Here is a 27,086-nt window from a genome sequence, read left to right as displayed (position 1 = left end):
TACTCCTGTCCAGCTGAAGCCTCTAATGAGGCTTGCAGAAGAAAACCCACATCTCCCAATCCACAAAGAGAAGAAGAAGAAAATAAATTCCATCTTCTTTGGGTTGCATTGTGTGTCAGACCTTACCCAGCACGCTTCAAAGCCGAAGGAGCCTTTGGAAACGCTGCCCTCGGGATCAAATGCTCAGCCCCAAATTGCCAGGCTAAAGCATAACCCCTGCTCCACATCCCCTCCCTGCAGCTCTCGGGGACACTCACAGCTGCTGTTTGTCTCCAGCCCCCTGTACTAAGGGAATTGAAAGGAGGAGAGAAAGAGCATTGCCTGTGAAAATGCACAGGCTCTGTCACACGCAGACCCCACCCCAGAGGCTGAACACAGCTACCCTGCCCCACTGCCCAGGCCATGGGGTAGAACCCAAACACGGGCATCTCTTTGCTCTGCCAGGGAGCAACAGCTCCTGAGGGCAAGAGGTTTGATGAACCACAGGAAGAGGCTCTGGGGCAGGCAGGTTTGAACCTCTGACTGGGACAAACACAGACAGCAAGAAGGCTCAGCTGATGGATCAGACTGGAAATCCACATGTGGGGCAGACTGGTGGGTGGCTTCCAATGCAAAAGCTCTGATCTAGTCTGCTCCTCCACATCTGAGCACAGTGTGGTCCAGCAGAGAGCACAGGTCAGCAGTGGCCCAAGGGCTGGTACTTCTGCCCAGACAGTGCTCACAGGAAGATGACCCTTCAGGTCAGCAGCATCATCTGAGTTTTTAATGGGCTGAGATGTAGCCTAATATGAAAGTGTAAAAGCCTGCGTGTTTGGGTGTCTGACTGACTCTGAGGTTCAAATCCATTTGTTGCTGATGCAGAAATGTCAGAAGCCCTGAAGGTTACAACAGTTAATGGCTTTTACCATGGGTTTAGCTCAGCAGCTGAATTTTTGAGAAAGAGTGGAAAGAAAGGCTCAGCAGCCACGAGAAGGGATGGTGCTGGGCACAAAAGGCAGCCAGGAGCTGCCAGCACAGCCCTGGAGTGCAGCAACATGTGGTTGAATATATTTTACAGGCACAAGGCAACAAGCACCACAGGCAGCAAGCACACCTCAAGGAGGTCAAATAGTAGTAAAGCTATTTTTCTAAATTTTTCTTTAAGTCAGGTTTGATATTCTAGCTGCAGGTTTTACAGCAAAAGGGCAAGGACACAGGAGATGGCCACCTGCACTGCAAAGTACCTTGAATAGTGGGGAAAGGGCATTCTGCACAATATCAGTCAGGAACCTGGGCTATCAGAGATCAGCTGAAGTGTCAGCAAACCAGCTGCACTCTGTTTAAACAGAGGAACATTCCCAGCTCCCTGCCAATCCCATTCCCTGCTCCTGGTGATCACCAACAGTGCCTCCATTGCCCGCTGCCCAGGAAAGATCTCACAGTACTTTCTATTTTCTATTTTGGCTGCCTGTTCTCTCAGCAGGAAAAGGCTTCAGGAACAGGACAACAGAAATAACAATTTTGGACAGTAATGGGCCATAAATTGATACTTTGCAGAAATAGGTGGATTATGGGCATTTCTGTTGTGGAAATTAGAGTTTTTGTGCTGTCACATCATTGACTTGAGTTGTTGGGAGTTTCTGGGCTGAATCCAGACCTTGCCCAGCTCAAACCTTCTCTGGCTTAAAGCTGGCACTAAGCAAACCAGATGTGGGCCCTGATTAAAGCCAGGCTGCTGCAAAACTCAGCCTGTAGCACATGAGGGTGCAATTGTTAACAAAGTCATAACCCAGAGCACCCAGTTCAAGTCTGCTCTGCAGAATTAAGGTAATCTAGGAAAAAAAAAATCCACCCCTTGATTCTAATATGAATTTGCTAACAAGCAACAGGAAGTGACTTTAGAAGAAAAACAGATCCTAAAAAACTCCCAGCTGTTCATTTCTGCTGCACACAGCATACAGCAGATACCCTCAGATCTTTGAAGAACTGAAAAGGCAGCCCTGAAAGGGCAAGAGCATCTGGGAAGGGCCCTTTCAAGCTGATCAATGATGAAAAGCAAATCACAGAATCTTTTCCTAGGTTCATAGTGATAAAGGGTGGATAGAAGTACTGAACACATCTAATGACAGCCTGTAGAGCATGGCCAGCAGCCACCTTTCACAATAACTACATTAGCTCAAAATTCATCATCTGGTGGATATGTTTGTTTATTATTTTGGGAACAGCATGTGCCAATCTAAGCAGATGTCCTCCCTTCCAAATCATGCGCTGTGAACTTTGCAAAGACTTGGAAGCGTAACTGAGAGACCTTGGGAATGATACAGGAGTCCAAACAACTGAAAACAAATTCAAACTTTCTCCTTGTAAATAAAGGTCACTGCACAGTCTTACAAGGCACTTTTTGATTGTCACATGAAATCCAGACTATCTAAATGCAAATATTTTCTTATTTACTTAAAAGACAAAGACAAATACATTTAGACTGGTCATCTCATCATGGAAGACCTATCAGATTTATCCATAGTTACAAAGCCTGATTCATCACTGAATTTTTCTACTTATATGTGGGTGGCTGCTAATACTGGTTTTGTTATGCAAGAATTATAAATATTCTCACTGAGAACTAATGACTTAATTTAGATGCACCGGCAGGATACGGATAGCTCAAGGTTTTCCCAGCACATGAGGAGCAGGAGCCATGCAGAAGGTAATTACCTGGGTCTAGAAATAAGTGGTTTTGAAGAGTGAAAACCCATTAAGGCAGCAACTGCAAAACACCCAAGAGCTCACAATTAAAGCACAATTCACCATAGGGCTTGTGACTGTGGAAGGAAGGGTTATGTGTGCAACAAGAAGCTTATTAGGTGTTCAGGGTCTTCTTATTCTGATATTATTTATATATATCTGGAGTTATCAGTGCCCTAACTTGGCATCTTTTTAAGATCCAATAAAAGCACCCAAAGTTACAAAGCCTGAATTGTTCTTCCTCGATGCCTTGAAAGCCATGTTATTGAAGTCCAGGTTGCTTACAACCATTCAAGTCGTGTGCAAGTGTATCTTCTAAAAGGGCCTCACATTCATGGGGAAATGGGGGAAGATAAGTATTTCAAGTCTTAAAATCAACTTGTGGACAGTTACCAAGATAAAAATGGGGTCTTTGGATCATCTGCTCACCAGTGATAATTTTCTCCATCCGTCTCTCCGTGAATTTCTCTGTGATCCTGCACTACCAGAACTGAAGAGGCATTTTCACTCCATTTTACCCCAGTTTCTGTACTAATAACTCAGGATCAGAAAGGGGCACTCTCGGAGTGAAAGGAAGAAAAGGAAGCATTTACACAGTAACCCGTGTCTGGTTGCATTTGTGAATTTGAGCTGTAGGCACATCCCCAGACAAACATTCATTTCTTCCTACTTTAGGTTCAGTAGAGAGGATCAAGATAATTTCTCCAAGTGGGGTCTGGAAAAGGTGGGTGAGACTATGAGAGCCATTACCACTAAAAATTCCTGCAAATTCCCCAGATCTGTAAAGGCCTCAGAGGAACTGCCCCTGCCTACAAACACGACACTGAGGACAGGCACAGAGCATTTGTGAAGGGCTGGAAACTGCTGGCAGCTTCACCTGTGTGTTCCTCTTGAGACCCAGTACACCAGGATTCATTCAGCCTTCTCCCTTTGCTGAATGCCCAGGACTGTTCCTGCTCTCCCATCACCATCCCTTCAGGAAATACCATCCATGGGAGAAACCTCGCTCTCTTCCTTTGCGTACTGGTGTTTAACAAGACTGATTTCTACTCAGGTGACACTTAGGACATGCCTTCTTGAACATTATGAAGAACCTGAGTTCTTCATAGTGTTCAAGAAGAGATGTGCCTGAAGCTTTTCATTTGCTTGGTTTTGTTTTTCTGCCTTTTTCCAGCTTTTGGAGCCTGTGAGGTCCCATACCAGGGGGTCAGCAGTGGCATCATGGCCACAAAGCCACCAGGCAGAGCAGCACTGCCAGTTTATGTGTGAGCAGCAGAGCTCCCTCTCCTCACAAGGACACAAGCCCACTCACAGCTGACCAGGCTCCTTGGCCAGTTTGTTGTGATGCTGATGTGCAAAGCTATTTATGTTCCCTTCTTGTCAGGAGCTCTCTATGAGCCCCCATGGTTTGTAGTGTAATTTGCTATGAGACTTGTAACACTGAGAAGTGCAGACGTTTCCTTACACAGAATAGCAGCATAAATCTCATTTAATGAGCTCTTAAGTGACTAACAGAAATCTGTGAGCAGCTATTTAAAGGACAAGCCCTACTGGGATAGGAATGGGCACAATGCCATTGCCCTCATGGCTCTTAACCAAAAAGCCCTTTCCAAATATCAATTCCTGCTTCATTCATGTTCCTTTTCCCCCCTTTATTAACTCTGCTACGTCCTCTGCAGGCCTTCAGCTGATCATTCAGATCAAATGAAAACTGAAACCTCCTCTCATCATTTGTGCTCTGGATTTCTTCACACTTCATTGTATCTCATTGCTGATAACAGAAGCTATTCAGGACAGCATGTGCTGAATGGCTTCATTCCCATCCTTCTCTAGATAGAATTTGAAGGGAGAACCAGAACAGTTTGGGCTCGGTCTTGGTACAAAAATCACAAGGACAGCAGCAATAGGAAGATGCCAGGTTGACTGACCCCACTGTACTAACTCACCACTGGTCACTATCAGGTGAAATACTGCACCACTGCCAGCTCCTCCTGCCATTTTCTGTAGGTGTTTTATAACCATCTGCCAAGGTTTTGGCATATTTCCTTTTGCATCTTTCCTCTTCCAGGGCAGAGGTCCAGGGGAAATCACCTAAAGCCCATTGCCTGGGAAGTCAGACCCGTGGGTGAGTCAGACTGATGGCCATTTCCATGAGCAGGGTCTAATAATTGCAGCAAAACCCATCAACTAAAGCATAGATTAAAGCTGGCTGCACTTTGAATTTAGTTACGCTCAAGGCATGGGGCTGGGTAGTTGCAGTGAGTTGGAGATTTCCAGATAAAACATCAGTTTTTGGGAAGATGCTTATCTATAAATGAATTGTTAGCAGTTAGGCTGTTCCGCCAAAATAAAACTCTTTTAATCTTTCAAAGAGAATCCTAGGCTATTTAATTGATTAGCAGCTTTCTAATGAGAGGATTAAGTACACAGTAGATAACTCAGATGATTGACAGCTCTACTGCACCAGCCTAAAACAAGATGCCTCCGTTTTCCCAGCACATTCCAATTAAACGATTAAGTATTGTTTACTGGGAATGGGAGGATTACAAGACAGTAGGTGGTTTTATTAGCAGAGAAAGGAAAAACACTCCTACACAAAAGAAAAAGATTATTTTGAATGACTAACAGCCATGCCCCTGCAAAGCATGACTAGATCTAACAGAGTTATTCACTCTCAGGTTACACTCCGGCCCTTCTCCCTTTTTCAGACCATTTGTCAGTTTATCCAGTTATCTCCAATGTGCTCAGCATTTCCAGGTGTCTTATGCAGATCATTTTCTGAGTTTATCATGTAGATAGTTACAAAACTACTTGATATTATCACTGGGGACAAGGTTGGGAACTTAGCTCATATTATAGACAGAATCTCACTTCTCTGGAGCAGGAGACTAAGATGTCTTAACAAGCAGGGGCTGCTTCATTAGCAGCCTTTTAGTACATGTAGGCACTGAATTCAATCACCTAAATACAAGTACCTGAACATGGCAGGAGCAATAACATGGTTTAGCATCTTGCAGCAAGAACATCCAATTTTACATGAATTAAGGATTTATGTGAGAAGGTTTGGAAGAAAGGGGGAGGAGGGAGATGCTCTTAAATTCAAGCTATCAGGCTCCATAGTTACCGTGTCTGAGCCAGCCACTCTGCTTTAACACAATATGTACAATTTTTAACACAATATGTACCATTTTTAACACAATATATACCATTTTTACCTGGCTGGCATGGAAAAAGATCAAGATGCTGAAAAGATTTCCAAATTTATGACCTCCTGACTGCGCATGAAATGAGACTACTCCTTAATCTTACAATCCCTTCCTTTGCCTTTTAGGTAAGCCTCTAACCATCTGATCTCTGCATGGAAAAAGTTAAATGAGACATTGTAGTTAAACCAGATGTTGAGAGCTGAAGTTTTGTTCAGATTTTTCCCTGCCCTATTTCTGTAGGGTTCCTACACAGGTCTGTGAGAGTGGCTTTAGCACAGCTGAGGAAAGCAAGGGTTGCCAGTGCTGGGTAAAGCTGCCAGCACTCCCTGCCGTGGCAGCTCTCTCCCCAGTATGCCACCATCACACAGCACTGGATAATGATCCATCTCAGCTGGTTAATTAGAAGAGCAAAGTCCCAGCCAGACAGGAACCTCTGCAGGTGTGGAGACCACAGAAGCATGTTGACAGAGTAAAATATTTTGGTAATCTGTGGTCTTGTGTTTTTAACAGTCTGTCCAGGGCTCAGGGCCCCATCCTGAGATTCTGACAAAAATGAAAAGTGTGAGATTTTCATTTTTCCTCAGAGGGCTGTGCACAGCACCTGCTGTGAGACATAAAAGAAGCAGGCTGACGCTTCCACTGTTCCTTGGAGCTGTAACAGGTAAAGCCATGAATAGGCTGAATTTCAACAAATCAATAAATTAAAGTCCAGAATGTCACAGAAAAAATTGTGAAAAAGAGATCCCCAGGGATATGAAATACAAATATATTACCTCTGGCTCTGGAAACCTCTGAGCCCTAGTTTTCAGAGAGGCTGTACCAATGGAAATATTCTTGCACATCTCCTGCAGCAGCTGCTGTGAGCTGCAGGAGGCTGGAAAGGGGCTGTGGGGAGCTGTGATCCCAAAAGGCTGCAGAGGAACACACTGAGCTAATTATAATGAGTGGCAAACTCTGTTATCCAGAGATCATCAAATATAAATGGCTGGTGAAACTGGCCATTGTGGCTAGCAAGTGCCATGTCAAGAAAAAAGCAGCATCTAAATAATTGTAAGGAGAACCCCTGGAGGATGTAGAGCCCTGCAGAGGACAGCCCCAGGATCACAGTCCCTGCTCCAGGGGACTGCAGAGCACGGATGCCCAGACTGACGTGTGCTCCAAAGTGCCACCTTGCAGGAGCCAGCCTGGGGGCAGAGGTGCCACTTAACTCCAGGCTGCTTTGTGCCAGCCTGGCCCCCAGGTCCCATAAAAAGGGAAGGGAGCATTAGAGCCGTGGAGAGCACCTGCTGTGCTGCCCCAACACTGGAGCTGTAGGTCCCGTGCACTGCAAACAACAAGAGTGGAAGCAGAGATGGAGAAAGGTCCTTCATCAAAGAGCACCTGGCCTTCCTTAAGAGCTCCAGCTATCCTCCCTGCAGTGCCCATTGAGGGTCAGGAGTGGCAGGACAATTTATCTTCTCTGCCTGTGCTCAGTGGTGTTGGTCTCCTCACCCCCTGCAAGTGCAGCCCTCACCCTTGGCAGTTCAAATACCTGCCCAGCACCATCTCTGAAGTCAGTCAGTCTGGTGCCAAGAGCATAAACTAATTTTTTCCTCTCCACTCTCCTTGTATCATACAACTGCTCAGCTTTTCTAAGCAACAAACTTCAGCATCTCATTACTCTGTCAGTTGCCATAACCAAGTGCCCACAGTTACACACCATTTACTTCTTATTTATGAGCCAGCTGGTAGCACCCTCCTTACTCAGGGGCCGTAAGGATACCCATCTATAAGCACCAGCAGAAACCAGGTATCTCCCTTTTAAAGCTGGGAGAGAACAACCAAACTCTCCCCTGTGCTCCTCTGCACAACCCTCCCACGTGTCCCTCTGCAAACACACAGAGTTTTGATGCACATTTAATTTTCTTCTTGTACAACAGGGAAAGAGCAGATACTAGCTCTTGGGATCGTCTAGGAGCTAAAATAAAACTGCTTTTCAGGGTGTGGAAAGATCCTGGGATTGGGCCCACTGACTCTTCTTTCTTAAGCTTGCTATCTTTCCAATTCTCTCTTTCCATGTCATTTAATGAAGACTCATCCATGTTATTCCAAATGTAAGGACTTGGCTGGGCTCAGTGCAGGTGTTCAGCTTTCCACAGGCACAGATTGAAAATATACATCAATGTGTGTTGCTCTTTGATGTGTGGGTCCAGTCCCTCAGGAACCAAACTACTAATATTCACAAGTAACTTCAAGATTACCAAGGGGTGGATCATCATTTATCACTTACCTGTGATTTATTTTTATATTGTTTTTGTGAAATTGCTCTTAATCTGGTGGATTCTGCCATGCCAACTTGCATACCAGTATCACATCTGCTCTAAGAATATATTTTCCAAAATATATTTTCCAAAAACAAAACCAAAACCTTTTCTGATGTTTTGAGTGTATCAGCATCAGACACAGTAAACTGAGCAACACTTAAACACCTGGATGTAATTCTCAGGAAAAATAACAATACTGACAATAGTCCAGTCAAGAAATGTGAATTATGAATGCACAGACTTACCATTTTTGTCAGCTCTTCTGAAAATCTAGAATTGAAAGAGAGAGAGAGAAATGTGTTTACTATGTTGTCCAGCATGGGGGGTGAAGCCCTTTGCACCAGGACACGCTCAGCCCCACACACAGGGCAGGTTCAAGTGCTCCAACCCCTCAAGACCCAGTTCAGGAGCTTTACTGAGATCACCCTCCCCAAGACTCAGCTCATCTCCCCCAGAGCAACACAGCTGGAATAACTGGTGGAAATGCTTTCAGCACTTCCAGCACCTCCCTCACTTAAGAAAGCTGAAACCATGAATCCAGCACCAGAAAAATACACACAAAAAAAATTCCAACAGCCGTGCAGCCAGTCCAGACAATTTCTCTGGAGTCAATAAAATCTCTTAAACCAAGTTTCACAGCTCTGCACTTCTGGAAAAAAAAATTATTTACAACATTTTTTTTAAAGCAAGTCTCCTGCGTGGGAAGATTATATTTAGACATAAAACTACAGTGTGGAGGAACAGCCCACAGAGAGGAATCAAATAGCCATTTCAGAAGGAAAAAAATTGCAATAATGTGTAGTACTGTAGAACTTGCCAGGGAGAAAGAGAGCAGAAACAACTGGTGCTGTTTTTCTCACCAGTCTCAGCTGAGGAATAGTCCCCTAACACTGATAGCACGATCAGCTGGTCACTGGGAGGGCCCTGCTCTGAGTTTTTAACCACACACATGATTACACAGCCATTAGCTAGCCCCACTTACTTGATGCATATGTATTACTTTATTTTACACAGTCATACCCCTTATCAGAAATCCTCCTATGGATCTTTGGGGTCCATCCTCAACATCTGGTGTCCTTTGTAGGTGGCTGTTCCTCGACCCCCACTTTTGAGTAAGCCCAATGTCTTTGTTTTGCGTAACTTCTACTTTGTCACCCCTGCAGAGCTGAGCTGCCATCCTGCTTCTGTTTTGCATGACTTCTGCATCCCAAAGTTACATCTTTCATCTACTTCTCCAGGGCTGTGCTGTTTTGCTCTACTGTCCTTGCCAATAAAATGCAATTATTAGTAGAAGGCCTGTGCAAAGACTAGAAACTTACAGGTTCCTGCCAAAAATAGCCACTAGCACAGGTTGGCCCTAAATTACCAAAAAATTAACATGGGCAGAAAAGGTAAAATATTCTCATCATCTCTTCAGGCCTGACACTATTAATTTGAGCAAGAGCAGAGATTTTAGTTGTAGAAAGAAATTTCCCTGAGGAGGGAATAAAAGCACCAGCAAGACAGATCAGAGTCAGCCATAAAATAGAATCTCATATTTTCTGGGTCACAAAATCATTAAAAAAAATATACCAGAAGAGAAATTGCTGCACAAAACAAGAACCCCAAGAGACAAATTGAATTGCAGAATATGCTATTTCACTGAATATGGCTTAATTAAGGAACATTAATCATTCTTTTGTCCGAAGTCCTTGTGAGGCTATGCAGCCTGGGGCAGAGGCAAAGCAGGACTTTCTGGTGTACTTCAGCAGAGGCAAAACCCCTCTGCCTGAGCCAAACCAAAGTGTTGGGAGTCACAGAACTGCCTGCAGGGATTACAGCTCGTGACCACATCAAAACTCCTCTTGTGCTGACCTCCATTTTTTAAGAGCAATTAGAAGGTTTGGGAGGGAAAATCCAACCTCTCTCCACACTTACAGATTTCATTGATGTTAAATTTGGGTTTTGAAAGGCCAGCCAGTCATGGCTTGTCTATGAGAAGAAGGAAGAAATCCCAGCAGGACCCCAGCACGCTGCATGGCTTTAGCACACATCCCTCACCTGTGCTCAGTATGCCCTGCCCACTGTATAAAATATTCCTCTTTCCATGGCTTGGACACCCCAAATCCTCACTCCCCATGAGCACCTCCAGATAAGGCACTTCTCTTCCTGGATGCTCATTATTTCTGGGTTTTTTGTTTCATCAACACATCCTTCTGTTGCTCTTCCCACTGCTTTGAAACCAAGGTATTACAGCCAGTCTGTGACAAAAGGAGCAACGCCTGTCCTGAGCAATGCCTCTCCATGGGAGATCACCACCCCACTAAGCACAGCTGGCAGAGGGAGAATGGGAAAGCAAAACCAATAGGTAAATGTAGATTAAAATGGGAGAAAGGCTCAACCTGCAGTGCTCTGCTCCATGGAGCTGTTTACCTTGCAAGGAATACTTGGAGCAACAGGAAAAAAAAAATTAAGAAATGTAAGAAATGTTTATAAATTGAAATATTTATATTCATCTTCACTAAATGAATATTTCAGGACTTTAACTCTCCCAGATAGTCCCTAAAGTATGACTATTATTAGTAAATGAACGTGTTGATGTGTGATGAAAGATCACATTGGCTGTGTTGCTTATCAAAGTTTACTCTACAGGACCAAGCTGCTTGGCTTTTTTATTGCTAAAGAGCAGGATTTATTCTTTCAACTTAATTGAACCACCTAAAATTTGCACACATAAAAAAAATTAAACTGGGACACCTGGAAGAAAAAAACAATTTAAGATTAAGTAATCTGTCAGCACAGGCAGGCACTGCATCAAGGTATGAACACTGGAATGAGCATCGGGAGGCTGATAAAGATGTAATATAGTCTGTGATAGCTTGGCAGTGCTGCCAAAAATGCTGCTGCTGTGAAGACCCAGGATTTATGTTCTAGCTCAGCAGAGTGCCCTCCCCCACACAGCCCAAAGACACCCTCTTCTCAGGTCTTGGATTCGTTGTTCCACGGTGGGAATGAGGTGGTGGGCTTTCCATAAGGGAAAGGTGTAAGATCTGGGGATGGAAGGGAAACCACAGCCCCTCACAGCTTCCCTATGGACCAGAGAGCAGACCCATAACGGTGCCAGGCTCCCAGGGAGCTGGGGGCAACGACAGCTCCCAGCAGCTCCAGAAGGAGGGAGCACAAGTGAGGATGCTGTGTCATCTCCATCCAGCCCGCAGCCGCTCTGCCGGCTCCCAGCAGCTCCATCCTCGCTCAGCAGCAAAGTCACTTTAGACTTCGTCAAGGCACCAGCCCTGGAGGTCAGTGAGAGAGGAACTAATGAAATATGGATGGAAAAGTGCCCTGTCCTGCCAGGCCCTCAGCAGCAATTGGCTTCCTGTGCCTGCACGTGGCCGAGGACCATCCCATGGGCCGGGGCTCCGGGAGCCGGCGCTCAGCCTGGCCAGGGATGCTCTTTCCGCTCCATCACCCCCTGTTCTCCAACCATGGGGGCATGCACGGATCTCGGATGGGAAATGAGAAATTATCCACTTCAAGTACCACAGCAACCATCTCCCCCATCAGCTGTGCTTTGGAGCTATTAAGCAAAGCTCCTGAAGCACAGGCTAAGTCACACAGTGAGCCCACAGGATGCCCACAATATGGGCATTAACCCATTTTATAGGATTTATACAGGCAATGCATGCAGTTTGCTGTCTGTGGCATACTTAACCCATTTACCAGTGGTTTAGATGAATATAAACACTATTTTCTCTAAAGCAAAGAACTTTTGTCAAGATTTCCAATATGTTTTCTCTAAATGTATGTTTTTGCTATACTCTCAAATGGCTACTACAGATATTTAACTTCCAGAAGTAAGCAATTCAAAACCCTGGTGGTAATGATAAACTTGAAAACAAAAATTATGGCTTCAAATTTAAACATTTAGTTCTGCCTTCTCAAAGCTCCTGGATGAGAACATGCCACACTGGAGGCTGCTAAATGAAGGTTTTCTCACAAATTTTATTAAATTCACAATAGCACTCCCTTAAGAAGCCCAAGAATTATTAAAAGTTTGTGGAGTTTATAATCCCTTCACCAGGTTAATAAGATGTTGATTTAAAATAGAATGCAGCTGAGCTGAAATTCTATTTTCTATCATAATCTGGGTGCAGAATAGAGGACAAACATAATCATGTCTTATGCATGAGGAAAGCCCATGGATGAGAAGGCATCCAGAGACACACATAGACCTGAAAATATTATTGATCCTCACTATGTTCCTGAATGCCTGTTCTGGCTTTCTGTTCCTCTCCCTACAAGTCTTGACCCTTCCTTTGGAGTTGAGACAAGGTTTTATATCAGGCATGGCCTTTATTCCTCAAACTTGAGGCACCAGTAGGAATCTCCTCTCCTACAGCCTCTCTCTGTTGCTCTTTCTGGTGAAAATGTGAGAAGATAATGACCTGAAGCTTTGTCACTATAGACTATGTCTTTAGACATCCTCAGGTTAATGAGTGTTCCCCATGCAAGGAGAAAGGCTTTATTTTGGTGTTTCAGTAAGGAATACACCATTGGTGTAGAAATACTGTCCCATCTGCACTGATTCCCCACAAAACAAGGCTGCTGCAGAGCTCCAGGTCTCTGGGCATTTTCCCACTTCAAAGCAGATCCTTTTTCCCTTCCTCCCCAAGAGAAGAGCAGCTGACACCATGTCCCAACCTCTGCTTTCACTCTTACCTTCTCTTTAGACTTCACCTAGCTGTCCTAAATTAAAGTTTCATGAGAAAGGTAAGAGTTGCATCTGATCTTCTGACCTGCTGATGTTCAGCACTAGAAGTTACTTTTCTGTTCAGCTTCATTTCAAGCATCCACTTGCAAAGCCCTGAAGATCAGAGGAGAAGGGATGGACTCTCCTGTGTGATTGTGTACCTGGCAGTGAGCAGTTCCTGAAAGAAGAGAGCCTGGCCTGCCCTGGCCCTCCTCTCCAGCTGTGCCTGCAGGTACAGCTCAAGGGAAGATATCAAACCATGGATTTCACAAAGGGAGGATTAAGGAGGAGGAAAATAGCCCTCCCAGTTCACTTACAGTGAGATGGTAAACAAGGACAAAGGAAGGGGAATGAACCAACCTTGAAAAAAAACCCAACAAACAAAATGAAAACAGAAGGAAAAAAGGTCGAAACAGAAGAGGAATGAGAAGGGATTCCTGGGATTCTTGTGGCTGCAAGAGCCTTGCTATTAAGGGCTGCACTGGAAACCATGTCATTGACAGAATGGTTGGAAATGACAGCTCTGGATCTACATTTGGAGATGCACCATTGGCACAAACCAGATTCTCTGTATCTTCTATCCAGACACCTCACTCAATCCCATGGGACTGAAGAAGCACAAACCAGATTTGACCACATAAGTGAGGTTGCAAGAGGAGCCATAAGAATGACACATGGATTTGAAATTACCTTTCTGTCAAAGAAAAAAAAATCAGATAAAGGTCAAAATTAGTTTTCAGCAAAAGACAGGGTAGCTAAAACAGAAAGCTTCACCTGACCTGAAATGAATGGACCTGGGTTCTTCAGGAGTGTTTAAAATAAAACCAAAAATCAATGCATTTAGTCCCCATTGGCAGGAAAGGAGGCAGGGAGGCCAGTGCTGCTTGGGGCTCGCAGTCCTGCCATGGGGATGCTCATTCATAACTGAGGCTGATCCTTATTTTAGATGCCAAGCAGGAGATGAGCCATGAACCAGATGGAGCATCTTCCCCTGTAGCTGCTGTGGCTGACCAGGCCTCAGGTGCTCTGGAGTTCACACCTCTGCTGTCAATACAGGCTTTTGGCAGTGACAGGAAGGCAGGAGGAGATGAGCAAGGGCAGTAGATCAGCCAGCTCTGAAGTACTCCCAGACAGAGCAACACCTGCCTAGACATTTCCTGTGCCTCGAGGGCCATCCTCCTCAGCTCTGTGTTGCACATGCACTCAGTTCACACAGCAAATACAATCTCACATTGGCTTATCCACAGAGAATATACACCCATATAATATATCCTCCTTTTCATAAGCATTGCGACATGGCGGATTTGTTCTTGACTGGAAATGCCACTATCCCCTCTTGTGGATTGGAGCAGCTCTGTGACAGCTTTTATACAGGGGTTTGTCCTTGTGGGTGCAGGAAGCATTAGATATCCTGTGTCCATCCACAGCTTGTGGCATGAGTGGGAATACCTGCTGCAGATTGCACATGCTGCCAGCACTGAGCCTGGGGCTCTTGCAGCTGGAGCAGACCCAGAGAAGGCACCTGAGGGTGGGCACAGGATGGGTACAGACCCCTTGCTCAATCTTAACCCCTTACAATGATCTGACCAATGTTGTAAGAGCTGACCGTTCATTCATTCATTCATTCGAGCTGAACTAGTAAACGTTATTCAACCTTTTTTAATCCTTTACCTAAAAGGCCAGAGGCAAAGTAAAAGAAAAGCACTGAAGCCAGCCCAAAGTTAAGATTGATCCTCTAAGTGGCAGTAGCCAGGTTGATGGCAGAAGACATCTTAGCCCCTTGTGTTTTGTTCCTCTTCAGCCCTCAGTTTTGTCCCACAACAGCACAGTTGTGTTTGGTGGAAAGCGCACAGGGAAGTTTGTTCTGACACACCAGACACCCTCATGGAGGAGTCAGAACAAGAACACTGGCGATGGATGAATTAAAAGAAAGCCAGAAGAGGAAGAAGTGACTAAGGTACTATTAGCGTCAAAGCCATTTTATCTAATTCATAACCAAGCCCAAGCTTTCCCCTCCTCCCCCAGCCCCCAAGAAACTACCTACACAGCACACCAGCTCATGGAAACGTGTTAGCTAACATAAAACCGTACAGGTCTTTTACTTCATCCTCCCCCACGGAGAAGCCGCACTGCTGCACTCACTGCTTCCCCAGCACATCCATCAGCAAAAATGTGAAGGAGTTAAATGGAAAACAGGTTATCATCGCTGAGCATTCAGTGGAATGCTTGTTACTTTCATGCTAATGTGTGAAAATTAAGCTAAATAGGTGTTCTCTGTTTAAACCCTTTGTATGAAAGGGGGGTCTCGCAGTGCACTTGAAGAGCCCATTACAGTGAAGCCACAGCTTCAATTTGCTTTGCTATTGTGCCTGGAGAAAAAGGAGAAAATCAAGTTCTAAGGAAAGAGGGAAAAAAACCCTAAGTTCTCAAATCTTACATTTTCAGAATCCATTTCTACTTTCAGCAGGTGAGAAAGGGCTCCCAGTACCATTGTGAAAAGGAGAACGATCAGGAGCTGCACACCCAGCTCTATTGCACTTCCCACTGAAATAATACAATGCTCTACTGTGTTTCCCATTCTGAAAGTTCATGGCTCTTTTCCTAAGCTCAAACCTCAAAGTGAAAAAAAATCACTTAAATATAGTAAAATTGAATGGATAAGATGCCATTTTGGTGACAGAACACGGCTAACTCAAGAAAACTCTTACATAAATTTTATGCTGCTTCCTAATTGCATTTGTGCTCTGAAACTCAGATTCCAAATTATTGTAAAATTTTGGCAGATTAAAATACAAAACTAGGCAAAACCAAAACAAACCAATAAAAATTAAAAAAAGAACCCCAGGAACTCTCCCCTAAACAAGTTAACTTAAAAGACATAAGGGTGTGAGTTGCCCTTGTCCTTTGTTTCCCCGGAAGATCACTCCCCCAGCCTGCAGCTGCCCACCTGCCGGCCCCTTCTACGGGCAGGATCATCCATCCATCCATCCTGCTCTCTGAGCTGCTTTTGGCAACCCTCTAGAGACAACGGTTCCTCAAGGAACCAAAATGCCTTTCAGCTCAGGGTGCTCAGAGATGGAAAGAGTTTCAGACTCTCCAGCCCACGCCAATGCCTACGGGTTCAGCAAATTATTTACAAAATGTAAGGGCTTCCCTTGAAGAGCTACTACCGCCTATCCTATCTCTAAGGAGAGTATGAGTTATCCTTTACTACAGCCAATGCTTCAGTAGTTTATTTTGCATTCATTACTTTTTTTTTTTTTTTTTTTTTTTTTTTTTAAGCTAGGAGATAGCAAAACAGAAGATCTATGTGTTTAATTACTGGATGCTGCAAAAAGACTGTAATTACACCATTTGCACTCTGGCTGATTCCACCCCATTCTCCCAGTTCATTTAAGTGCAAACAGCCTCGGTAGCTCCCTAATCAGAAGGTCTGTAAATACAGCAATCGAGGCACTGAGCACATCCCTACCAGCACCCCCCAAACCAGGATTAAAGACCTACAGTGCATCCTCATCGCAGCTGACTGAGGGGATGCAGGACCTGGGAAAAAGGCTGCAGAACCTGCAGTAGACCCCCACACTCAGCCCGTCCAGAGGGTGCAGGAAAAAGGGCACCCCAATGCCCGGCCAGCCCGAGAGTTCAGAGTCCTGGCAGGGAGAAGGATACAAGCTACATCTCTGTGCCCCATCCGGTAAGAAAAAGGCGCAGGGCTCAGGAGAGGAAGTGCAGTATCCAGACTGCACCCCATGCCCGGCCCGGTCCAGAAGATGCAGAACCAAGGGGCACCTTTTTCCCAGCTGTCCCAGAGAGTGCAGAGCAGGGGGACAGGGGACCTAGGCCACCCCGACAATCTAGGACGTGCAGCACCGGGACAAGTGGGGCTGAGACCCGGGCTGCCACCCCATACATTAGGCAGCCCAGGGACACAAGATATGGAAAGAAGTTGTTAAATCTGGGCACTCCTACACCCAACCAGCCCGGGAGATGCAGGACCTGGGCTGCATCCCGTGCCCAGCCGGCCGAGGATGCAGGACCCGAGGAGCAGCCCCGATGCCGAGCCGCTCGCGGGTGCAGGATGCAGGTAAGCTGAGAACCGGGCTGCAGCCGCTTGCTCAGCTGGTCCAGCAGATGCTGGACCCGGGAAATAAGGGCGATCCCAGGGGCTCGAGCGGGTGCGGGACACGGGCAAAAGGCTGCGGGACACCCACGCCCACCCAGCCGGGGATTGCAGGACCCGGGCTCCAGCCCGTGCCCGGCGGGTCCAGGGAGTGCAGGAGCAGAGGAAATCCCCGCTCCCGAGGCGGCGCGGGGCGGAGGGAGGCAGGAGCCGGGATGCAGGGAGCACTCACATCGAGGATGACGGAGGTGCCCTTCCTCTGGGCGGCGGCGGCGCCCGGGGCGAGCAGCTCCCTCTCGGCGAGGCCCTTGTCGCCCATCCTGCCCGCCGCCCAGCGCAGCAGCCCGTCCAGCCCGCGCAGCGCCGGCGCCGGCTTCCGCAGCAGCTTCTGCACCCCGGCCCGGCAGTACCGCGCTGCCTGCTCGCACATCGCTCAGCCCGGCCTCATCCCGCCGCCGGGACTCCCCCTCCTTCTCCTCCTCCTCCTCCTCCTCCTCCTCCCACAGCCGCTCGGCGGGCAGCGGGCGGGTCCGCGGGGGACGCTGCCCGAAGAGCAACGGAGGAGTTTTGGGGTGGGGGTAGGTCAGCCCCCCGGCTCCAACACAAAGCACCTTTTTAGGGATTTTATGTCTAAAAAGACTAAAACCGTGTTCTCTCGCCTCCACAGCCTCTCTATACTCACAGCAGATATTGGCAGCTCTTTGTGAGGGCAGAAGAGAATAAATTTGTTGCCAATAAATAAAACTTGCCCCTGAACCTCTATCCCTCCTCCAAAAAGTCCCTATTCAATGAATAGTCAGCAATTCCAGGTGAGGTATTGCAGCATCTGTGGCTACAGCACTAACCACAGTATTCCAGCTCAGCTGGAAAATATCCCTGACCCTGTAATTCTGTATTGTGAGGATATTTCTTTGAGATATCTGAGAGCACTTTGGGATTTCTCTGAGCACTCCTGTGCTCAGCTTCAGCTTCTAAATCAGCAAGATTTAGAGTGGCAGTAGAGGCAATAAGTCTTCTGGACAAAATGGCACTAGATAATTTCATTTTCCTCTCCACACCTGAGAAGGTGCTCCCAGTTTGAGTTCAAAGAAAGACACCAAAGCAGGAGAGCTCAGATCCAGAAACGTGGAGGTTTCCCTGGAGTTCTGGAGTAGCCATAGGCTCCAAAGAGCCTTTCCCACATGCAGCAGCCAGACCCTCTCAGAGGCAGCTCTAGAGGACTTCATGACCCACCAGGGCCATGTCCCAGATTTGAACACCTCTGTCACAGGAGCCAGCACCTCTGCAAGCACTGCACAATTCCCACAGGGAGTCCTGTGCCTGACCAGCAGCAGGATTGCTCCAAAGGGCCTGACCAGCCATTGCTTTCAGTGAAACAAACAGCAGTAAATTGTTTCTTTCAACAGAGCTTACACATTGCAGTTCACCAGAACCCAGACCCTCAGAAAAGCCTACCTGGAGGAATTATTTAGCTGCTTCTTCTAATCACCCATCTTTATTCAGGTAAATTGGGGTGAATTTTCTGTGTTTGAGGTGACAGGTGGAGAATGTGCATTTTCCTCTCAGCTGCTGCTCAAAGAAAAGCGAGTGGGAGCCCAGCTCTTTCTGCTGGAGTACATGGAAAATAGCTGGAAGGTCTTAAAAGCCTCTTAAACAAATGAGGCACAGAGAAGCCTAGCAGTAGGTCAGGACACCCAAGGGCTGAGCCCCTCTTTCACCAAGCTCTTGCCTTTCAGGCTTTCCTTCTCCAACAATGCAAAACTCATGGGGGAAAACTGAGGAATTTTGGGGGTTTATGATGGCTTGTGGAGCACTTCAATGGCTCTGTGCTCTTTCACAGGGATGCTCAGAGCAGTGTCCAACCCAGCTATCACTCAATTCCCAATCACATCTCACAGCAAAGCCAAGCCAAGACACATCTTGTCCTCCTCGCCATGAGCTGGTGCCAATCTCCTGTGCCCCTCACGGTCAGAGCTACTCTGCTCTTTTGTACTTGTATAATGCTCAGGTTATTCACATTCTTCTTTCTCCTTTAGACATCCCTCCACTAAATGGCTGGTTCAGACAGTATTGATCACACCCAGGTTAGGATTACTATAAATGCTTGCTAATTAAAACTATTGACTGAATAAATTTAGAAATAAGGTTTTTTGAAATTTCCTTTCTATTTGCCATGAAGATTCATTACTTGGATTTGAAGTTTGGGGCTATTTCTGTGCTTTCGTCAAAACCAGCTCTTGCTAATGTCAAAACCAGCTCTGTGGCATTTAAATACTCATTTTTCCTACTAAACAGATCAAGATAGAAAAAAATTCTGCCATTCAGTCATTAGGAAGAAGCCAACCATTTGTACTAGGCTGTGTTACTTGGGGCTATTCCCTAGTTCCCATGAGGCTGAAGTCTCTGTTTGAGGAAAAAGTGGGAAGATTGTTACTACTAATCTGAGCCAGGTGAGGAAACCAAGGAGCTCTGCTGGTGCCAGCCCATGTCACACCACAGCCAAGGGTGGGGGCAGAGGCACAGACCTCACGTTGAGCTGTGTGCCAAACTCATCCCCTGCTTCCTGCCAAGGGAGATGGGACACTGTCTGTCCTGTGCAAATAAACACAACTGCAGCCAGGGCCTCAGGGCTCTGCCAGCCTTTCCCACATCCTGTGCTGCTGCTCGTGGCACTGACCCCAGCAAGCAGCCATCCACCAGGGCCAGAGGAAGAAACCAAAAACCAAACTAGTGAGGGACAAGTGGAGACAGCAGGGTTTACTTGCCTCTTCAGCTGCAGCTCCTGAGTACCCAGCACACTTACTGCATTTCATTACAGGTGGAGAGAGCAGGACCACCAGCAGCCACTGGCTGCCCTGAAAGCTTTACCCATAATGCAGGGGCTGAGTGGCACAGGAATTAATAGGAGAGAAGGGAGAGAACGCAACCAAAAAGCACAGTTAAATTCAGGGAAAGTGCATCCCTGGGAAAGCAGCAAGCATTAATTACAGCTTCTGGTAGGCTCAGCGTGGTCAGGCTGTGAAGGGCCAAGGGCAGCAGAGCCCAGTGTGCAGCACAGCCACTGACCTGCTGGAATTGTGCTTCCCATGCTGTGCTGTGGGCACAGAGCTCCAGCCCTGCCCAGCAGAGGAAGGGAGAGCTGCAGGGAAAGGCAGCAGCTGCTGCTCCACCTTCTCCACCCTGACATTTAACACTGAGCCTCCCCACTGCTGCACTGGCCGGGCACATGCATTGTTCCAGACCTCTACAGTGTTTTAAATGATGGATCAGTTGGACAGGAAGGTTATTGAATGCTATTAGAGATCAGACCTATTCTGTCTCACTCCCAATTCCAAGTTCAGGAACTCTGAGATCTCAAGAAATAGTTTTGCCAGTCCAGTTTCAAGTCTGACCTTGACCTGACAATGTTTTTTGCCTGGTGCATTTGGAGCTCAGCACGAAGCACAGGTTTACTTCTCCCACTGACAATGTTTGCTCTACCAGCTTTCATATGGGACTTATTCAGGTGCTACGTGCAGTATTTTCCAGAAAGACTTGGAGCAGGAGCACAAACCATGTGCTGTAATTTCAGATGAGAGGCCATCTGAAAAACACAAGAGTTTCTCTGAAGGAAAGGTCCAAGAGGAGCAGAAGTCCTGCCCACACCCTGGCGTGGGCAGAGGCAGTGGCTTTCATCTCCCCTTTGAGTTCTGCCTTCTCCCCCGTCCATCTGCACACAGCAGGCAGCTTTATTTAATTAAAAACTTCCAACAGGCAGGACCTGCAGCCTTGCTTGGTGCAAAATGTCACAGATGACTTACTAATATTTACTAATGATTGAGGTTAATGCAACAGCTCAATGGCAGGAAGAGGAAATGGCAACCCTATCACAGAGATGGGAACTTGGCAGAGCAACCTTGCTCACCCAGCCTGGAAGCAGAATTGACACTTTAGTCCCTCTATTAACTTATGTTTATTATAATGTAGCGTGTAGTCACCAGGTGACTCTATCAAAAAATGTAAATCCCAGCTTGAAAATGCCACTCTGCCAACAGCACCATGGTAACTCACCAGTCTGAACTGAAGAGGATCCAGGCAGACTGTGTCCATGTGCAGTGTGTTAACTCCTAAAAACACAACAAAGCCCCTCCCCTCTGCAAGCTGAAGGGAGCAGAGCTCATGGTTTGGTAACACAGCTTGCCCACACCACTAATGATGTGTCAAGTCCATCTCGGATCACAGGTTTCTGACCAGGCCCTGCAATCAGGGATAGCAAAAACTTCAACTGCACCATTTTATGTTGGGTTGATCTTAAAGAACTAAATTCTTGTTTAAGACAAGATGCAGATTGGCACTTTGAATATCTCCAGCGTGTCTTTCAACCTTAGTTACCCTAAGGAGACAGAAACTTCTCCTTTCAGGGACTCCTGCATCCAAAGACCCCTCCTGCTCCAGAAGCAGCACTGCAGCCAAGGCAGGAGCAGGCAGGTCCACACAAGGAGAGAGCCTGAGCTGTCTTGAGGAATTACTCAGCCCACCCAATGCACCCAATTGCTGCAAACAGAGACCAGGTGCAATTTGGGTTCTGGTTGTTGGTGGTCATCATCCTAAAGGCACAAAAATGCAGGAAACCTGGTGAAGGGGAATTATAGGGACTAACCTCACCATTAAATAAAACTTATACAGCATTAAGATGTCACAGCTCTCAGAGGTCCAGACTCCCCCAGAGCTCTGAGACGGTTTTCCAGAGAAAGGAGGATTTGTCACTGTAAGAAAAAACTAACTTTTAAAATAAAATATAGATCAAATCTCTAATTCATAGGAGACTCACCTTCCAAGACATACACAGGCTCATCCTGGAGAGGGCCTGGGAGCTGTGGGGCTTCTCCAAACCTCTCAGGAGCAGCACAGCTCCTGCCTGGCCTGGGCAGCCTGTAAAGTTCAGGACACCTGGGCTGGGGCATCCACATCAGCTCTAGATATGTCCTTCAGCTCCCAGGGATCCTGCCACCATTCAGTGGAAACCTCAAAACCCGAAGAATATTGCCTTTTAGTTATTCTGAGGTGCAGGACTGTAGGCAAACAGTGGGTCAAATCCTTTTGCTGATGGCTGCTAAATAAATTCAGAGGGTGGTGCTTGATTTTGTTTTGGTGTTGGCTATTAAGGGACCTTACCTAGCTCTGTTGTTTTGGTAATTGAGGAAATGAACATTTAACACCCAAATTAACATACCTTGATTAAAGGTCACTGACTCAATAGACCTTGTGATTGTGGATTTGTAGGGAAGAGCTACAGCAACGTTTTTCTTGCATGTTTATTACTTATAATGGTGTTCAGGTAAAGCAGACCAAAATATTTTTACCTTCAATATGCAACTGATGTCAGAACTATTAAGGACCCTGGAACAAGCTAATCCACTTCTGATGACCTTTCAAAATTACCTTTAATTTCTTGTGCCCAGTATACCTCATTTCAGGTCATATATAACAGTATGAAAAATATGGAAATGGAGAATTACAGACTTTCAGATCTCCTAAGCTTGTGTGTGAGCATGACCACCAATTAAAAAAGTTTAATTTATTGCACCTAAATAAAATATTGCCTCTTCATAACTGACCTCCCCAATTACAACATAAAACTAATTATTCGCACTGTCTTAATAGTCAAAATGTGTCTGAGAATGTGTTGAGATCAGAGCTATCAAGCTTCTTCATAACAAGAGTGGGGAGGGAGGGACTGGCACATTTCCCATTGCTTATACCCTTTGTAATTAATTTCTAAAGTAATTTCCTCCTTTGCTCGGCAGATATCATCTCTGACTGCACTTGTGGGAGGAAAGAAGATCTCCCCAGTTTATTTCTGACAATAAATACAGTTAATTAGTGCTCAGTAAGTAGAATCTGACAGCTTTCAAAGAAAGCAGGACTCCCTCTGGGGTTCCCAGTACGGGCACGGTGACAAAGCCCGGGCACAGGGAAAGGCACAGGGAGGGGACAGCCAGGGCACGGGCAGGACACTGGCCAAGAGCTGCCTCAGGGGATGGACAGTTCAGAGAGGTAAAATACAAACATTTCTTATTCGTCACATGTTTAGCCTGTGGCTAAAGCTGTGAACACCTGGAGGTGGTTCAGAAGGGCACAGAGCTTGCCCTTTGAGGATTCCTTTGCCTGAGGCATTGCTCTCTGTCCTCGAAGTGATGCTGAAACCGCAGGACAGGAGCGATTTTGGCCCAAAACCCGTGCCCAGAGGGACTGAACCCACCAGCCAGGCTTGCTCACACAAGGCAGTGCCCCACTGGAGCTGAGAGTGGGACCCCCTGAGCTGCCCTGGGGGTGGCTGGAGGAAGGCTGGGATGTGGGAGGCTCTGCTGGCACTGGGGACTGCTGGACAGCCGCTGGCTGCTGTGATGTGCCCTCAGGGGACACGCAGCACCAGAAGTTCCCCGTGGCTCCGGGGTTTGCTGGTGGCTGTGGGCCTGGATGGGATCCCCAGGGCATGGGATCACTGCCACATGCAGAGTGGTGAATGGCACTCAGGACAAACACAGTGACAGCCAGGGACACAGATCTGCCAGGGGCTCTCCAAAGGACACTCAGTGCAGCTCCAGCAGTGAGTGAGGATCTTTCAGGGGCAGACCATCAGTTTAGCAGCACAGTCAATGCTGCTCCTTACTGCCCAAGCACCAGGCACATACATGTTTCCTCCAGCATTTTATTTGTCCTTATTTGCTGTCCTCAAAGTGACAGACCTGGGGAAATTATTTATACTTACACTGCTCCTGCAATTATTCACCAAGAGTTTGGGAGACTCACTTCTGGACACACAAACACACACACACACAAAATCACTTCACGAGCATGTTATTGGATTTCCTGGCTGTGGAGCTATTTTAAAATGCTGCTGTGTTTGCCACTTTGGGATCAAACTCATATAATTTAATGGGTTTCACTGAGACACCAACAGGCCCTCAAGGCAGATATCGATTTCCCACAACAAAGAGCTGCTCTTGAAATAATTTAATGGGATCACCAAGAAGTGACTTTGAGCTGCAGGTGCTGGGATGCTTATGGATGTGAGCTTACTGGGATGTCATGGAAAATGATGTCCAAAAGCAAGGCAGCCCCTGATCCAGCATTCCCAGGGGAGCACGAAGATGGGCAGTGAAGCAAACGCCTTTTCTCTGTAACTTCCCTTCTGTCTCACAAAGCCAGAGCTGGAAAAAGGCACCTTCATCCAGTGGTTGTCACCCTGATGGAAATGTCCCACCAGCAGCCTGTGCAGCACCAGAGGCTGCACATCCACAGCACGGCATGCAAGGACATCTAGTGCCTGATGCTGAGGCTGCAGGGAGGCTCTGGGCTACAGCAGTGTGCGTTTTTTGGTGGCTTATCCCCTCACAGCAATAAAAGGTTCCCATGGTGTCAGTACCAGCAGTGCTCTGGAGAATGGGATCCCAGCAGGAGGGTCACTGTGAGGCTCTGACATGAGTCTCAGCTGTCTGCAACATGTGGGGCTTTGTCTCTGAGCTGGAGCTCCCCAGCAGCCCATGGCCCCTGCCTGGGACAGCTCCCGTGGCCTGCCCAGTCTGGGCAGCTCTGGGTGTTTTCTGGGCTCTGACACACACGGCTCCCATGGCAGTGAGGGAACGCAGCACGGCTGACGAGCATGGGACAGCTGTGTCTTCATCTACTTAGTGCCCACCTTTCTATTCCTCTGTCAGCTCTGTGACCTTCTCAAAGTCTGGCACAGACCCAGCCTCCTACCTGACTGCTGCTCATGGGGATGGAGCTGAGCACACAGTTTTTGCAGTGTGAGAAACCAACCTTGTTTTCAAAGGGCACACTCCTGGTCAAAGCTATCCATAGACAAGCTGGTGAATTAAAGCTGCTTGGGCAACACAGCCAGGGCTTGTCAAGCCCTTGTACAAGCAGAAATATCTGAGGGTAATCTGAGGTGTTGACAGTTGAGGAAGGTGGACAATCAAGATGTCAGAACAATCTCATGGGGACAAAAGGTCGGAGCATTGCAGACTGACACGTGGGTGTATCAGCACTTTGGGCACAGTGTGTTTGTGTGGTACCTGCACTGCTGGTGTCCCTGCAGAGCCCGGGGACACGGGATGGCAGCAGGGAGGGCAGGCACCCAGCTGAGCCCAGCCACATGCTGCGGCCAAGATCAGAAACTCATCACACCGAGGTGCTGCCAGCAGATGCTCCTACCACCATCCCCTCCTTAGGCAGCAGCCCTCACTCTGGAAAAGAGACATTTTCTTTAAATGAGAATTGGAGAAGACAGTTGGAGATAGGGAAGGTCCCACTGGGCCATACTTCAACAGAGGACCTGCAGTAATTACAGATTTAAGATGTCTGTATCTAGCACATCCCCACAGGCAGGGATGGACCTTTTAATGCTTTAAAGGACATTTACACTGCAGAAATGAACCTGTTCTCAGTGAGAACAAAATCCCTCATCTTGGGGATGCTGAGCTCTGCAGTCAGGAGAGGGAGCTGTGCTGCTGTGGGATGGACACAGGGTCACCTCAGGGAGGGTTGCAATCCTGTTTCCAACCAGTTCTTGCAGCATAATGTTCTTTAAGTATTTCTTTAAAGAGATCTTAATTAATGCATCACCTTTTTTCTTTTTTTTTTCTTTTTTTTTAGGTGTCTTCCCCTCTCTCTTTGGAAGTTTACAAATCCATAGCTATTCACAGAATTGGTGCAAGTTTATGAATAATTTCAGGCCCCCTGAAAATCATATTTTTAACTAGCTTGCTACCCCTGTCTCAGTGCTGCCCTGCTTGCACAAAGCCTCTGTGCGATATCCCAACATCCCTGAGAACCCACTGGTTCTCCCCATCCCACCTGTCATCTTTTCACCAAAATGCAAAATCCCAGCTTTGACCTTCCCACTTCCAGCTTCATCTCGAATCACCCACACACAGGTTTTATTCTTTTAGTTGGGGTTTGAACACACCTTCAGAAACATGAAACTTTTTTCCTAGCAAAACCTGTCCCAACAGCTTTACCACCCTGTGCAAGCCCAGATCAGTGTTCTGGGATTCACATGACAGCTAAATCCCTTCCCTGAAAACATGTCTGTACAGTCCATGGCCAGATAATTACATAACACCACGTCCAAGTTATGCTGATAGAGACCATCTCCATTTCTGTGCAAATGCCCTGAGCATCGCTGGCAAAGCCTGGGCTGGCTGCCCCTGCTGCCAGCCCAACGTGCCAAGCCCTCAGCCCAGCAGAGAACAGCAGCTTCTCAGGGCTCCCAGGCACAGATTTGCAGAGAAAACCCTCTTACAGCACAACTGAGAGATATCTGGAGGGGTTTACCCTTCCTCTGTCTGCTACTTAGTGATTTCAGATGGCAAGACACAGTGTGGCAATTAAACTCCAGGTAGCTTCAACTTTGCAACTTCTGGCAGACCACAGGAAAAAGGTCCAAAGCAAATCTCAAATTTAAGTGATACAAGAGCTATCAGATCTTTTACCAATTCAGATGTACTTAATAAACCATCCATTTTTGTAGGAGATTGTACTGTATGAGACATTTAGTAGAAACACGAAGCCAACTATTTATAACTTTTCCCCATGAAAATGTCAGAAATAGGGATATTAAATGAAACTCTGCTAAACTTGTAAGTGCAAAGGACTCCTAGGTCACCCACATTGTCTGAGTTCACTGCAGAAAGCTCCGTTTCAAAAGGAGAGATTTCTTCATGGGGTCCCTCAGAACCAGCTGAGGAAGAAGAATGGGTGGTAGAAGCCCATTTCTCCCGACAGAGAGCAGGCAGTGTGGGCACCGGGCAGGATGCCTGGCACCAGGACACAAGATTCCCTGCTGGGACATCTGCCAGCAGGTTTCTTCAGGGGTCACTTCAGATCTGTGAGGAGTGGTTCTATTAAATAGCAGCTTGCTTCCAGGGCTTCAGAAATAGAGAAACCTAAATTGCAGTGAGATGAACTATCTGAATCTCTCTGTGGTTTTCTTTGTGGCAGAGAAAACAATGTTTAAG

At 46.7% G+C, this 27,086-nt stretch overlaps 1 protein-coding gene across 1 annotated transcript in view; it reads right to left on the bottom strand.

Annotated features, from left to right (window-relative positions):
* The window catches only part of NECAB2 (N-terminal EF-hand calcium binding protein 2), a 72,882-nt gene extending 55,338 nt beyond the window's left edge, over nt 1-17,544 (bottom strand). The window contains exons 1-2 of the mRNA XM_053952580.1: nt 17,315-17,544; nt 8,479-8,503 (exon numbers count right to left, since the gene is read on the bottom strand). Of these exons, the coding sequence (XP_053808555.1) occupies nt 8,479-8,503; nt 17,315-17,512 (223 nt within the window). The 5' untranslated portion in view covers nt 17,513-17,544. The remainder of the gene's footprint in view (nt 1-8,478; nt 8,504-17,314) is intronic.
* Between the last annotated feature and the right edge of the window lie 9,542 nt (nt 17,545-27,086).

The sequence above is a fragment of the Vidua chalybeata genome, chromosome 11 (genome assembly GCF_026979565.1).
Source record: "Vidua chalybeata isolate OUT-0048 chromosome 11, bVidCha1 merged haplotype, whole genome shotgun sequence".
NCBI classification, from domain to species: Eukaryota; Metazoa; Chordata; class Aves; order Passeriformes; family Viduidae; genus Vidua; species Vidua chalybeata.
This window is presented reverse-complemented; position numbering and strand designations above follow the sequence as displayed.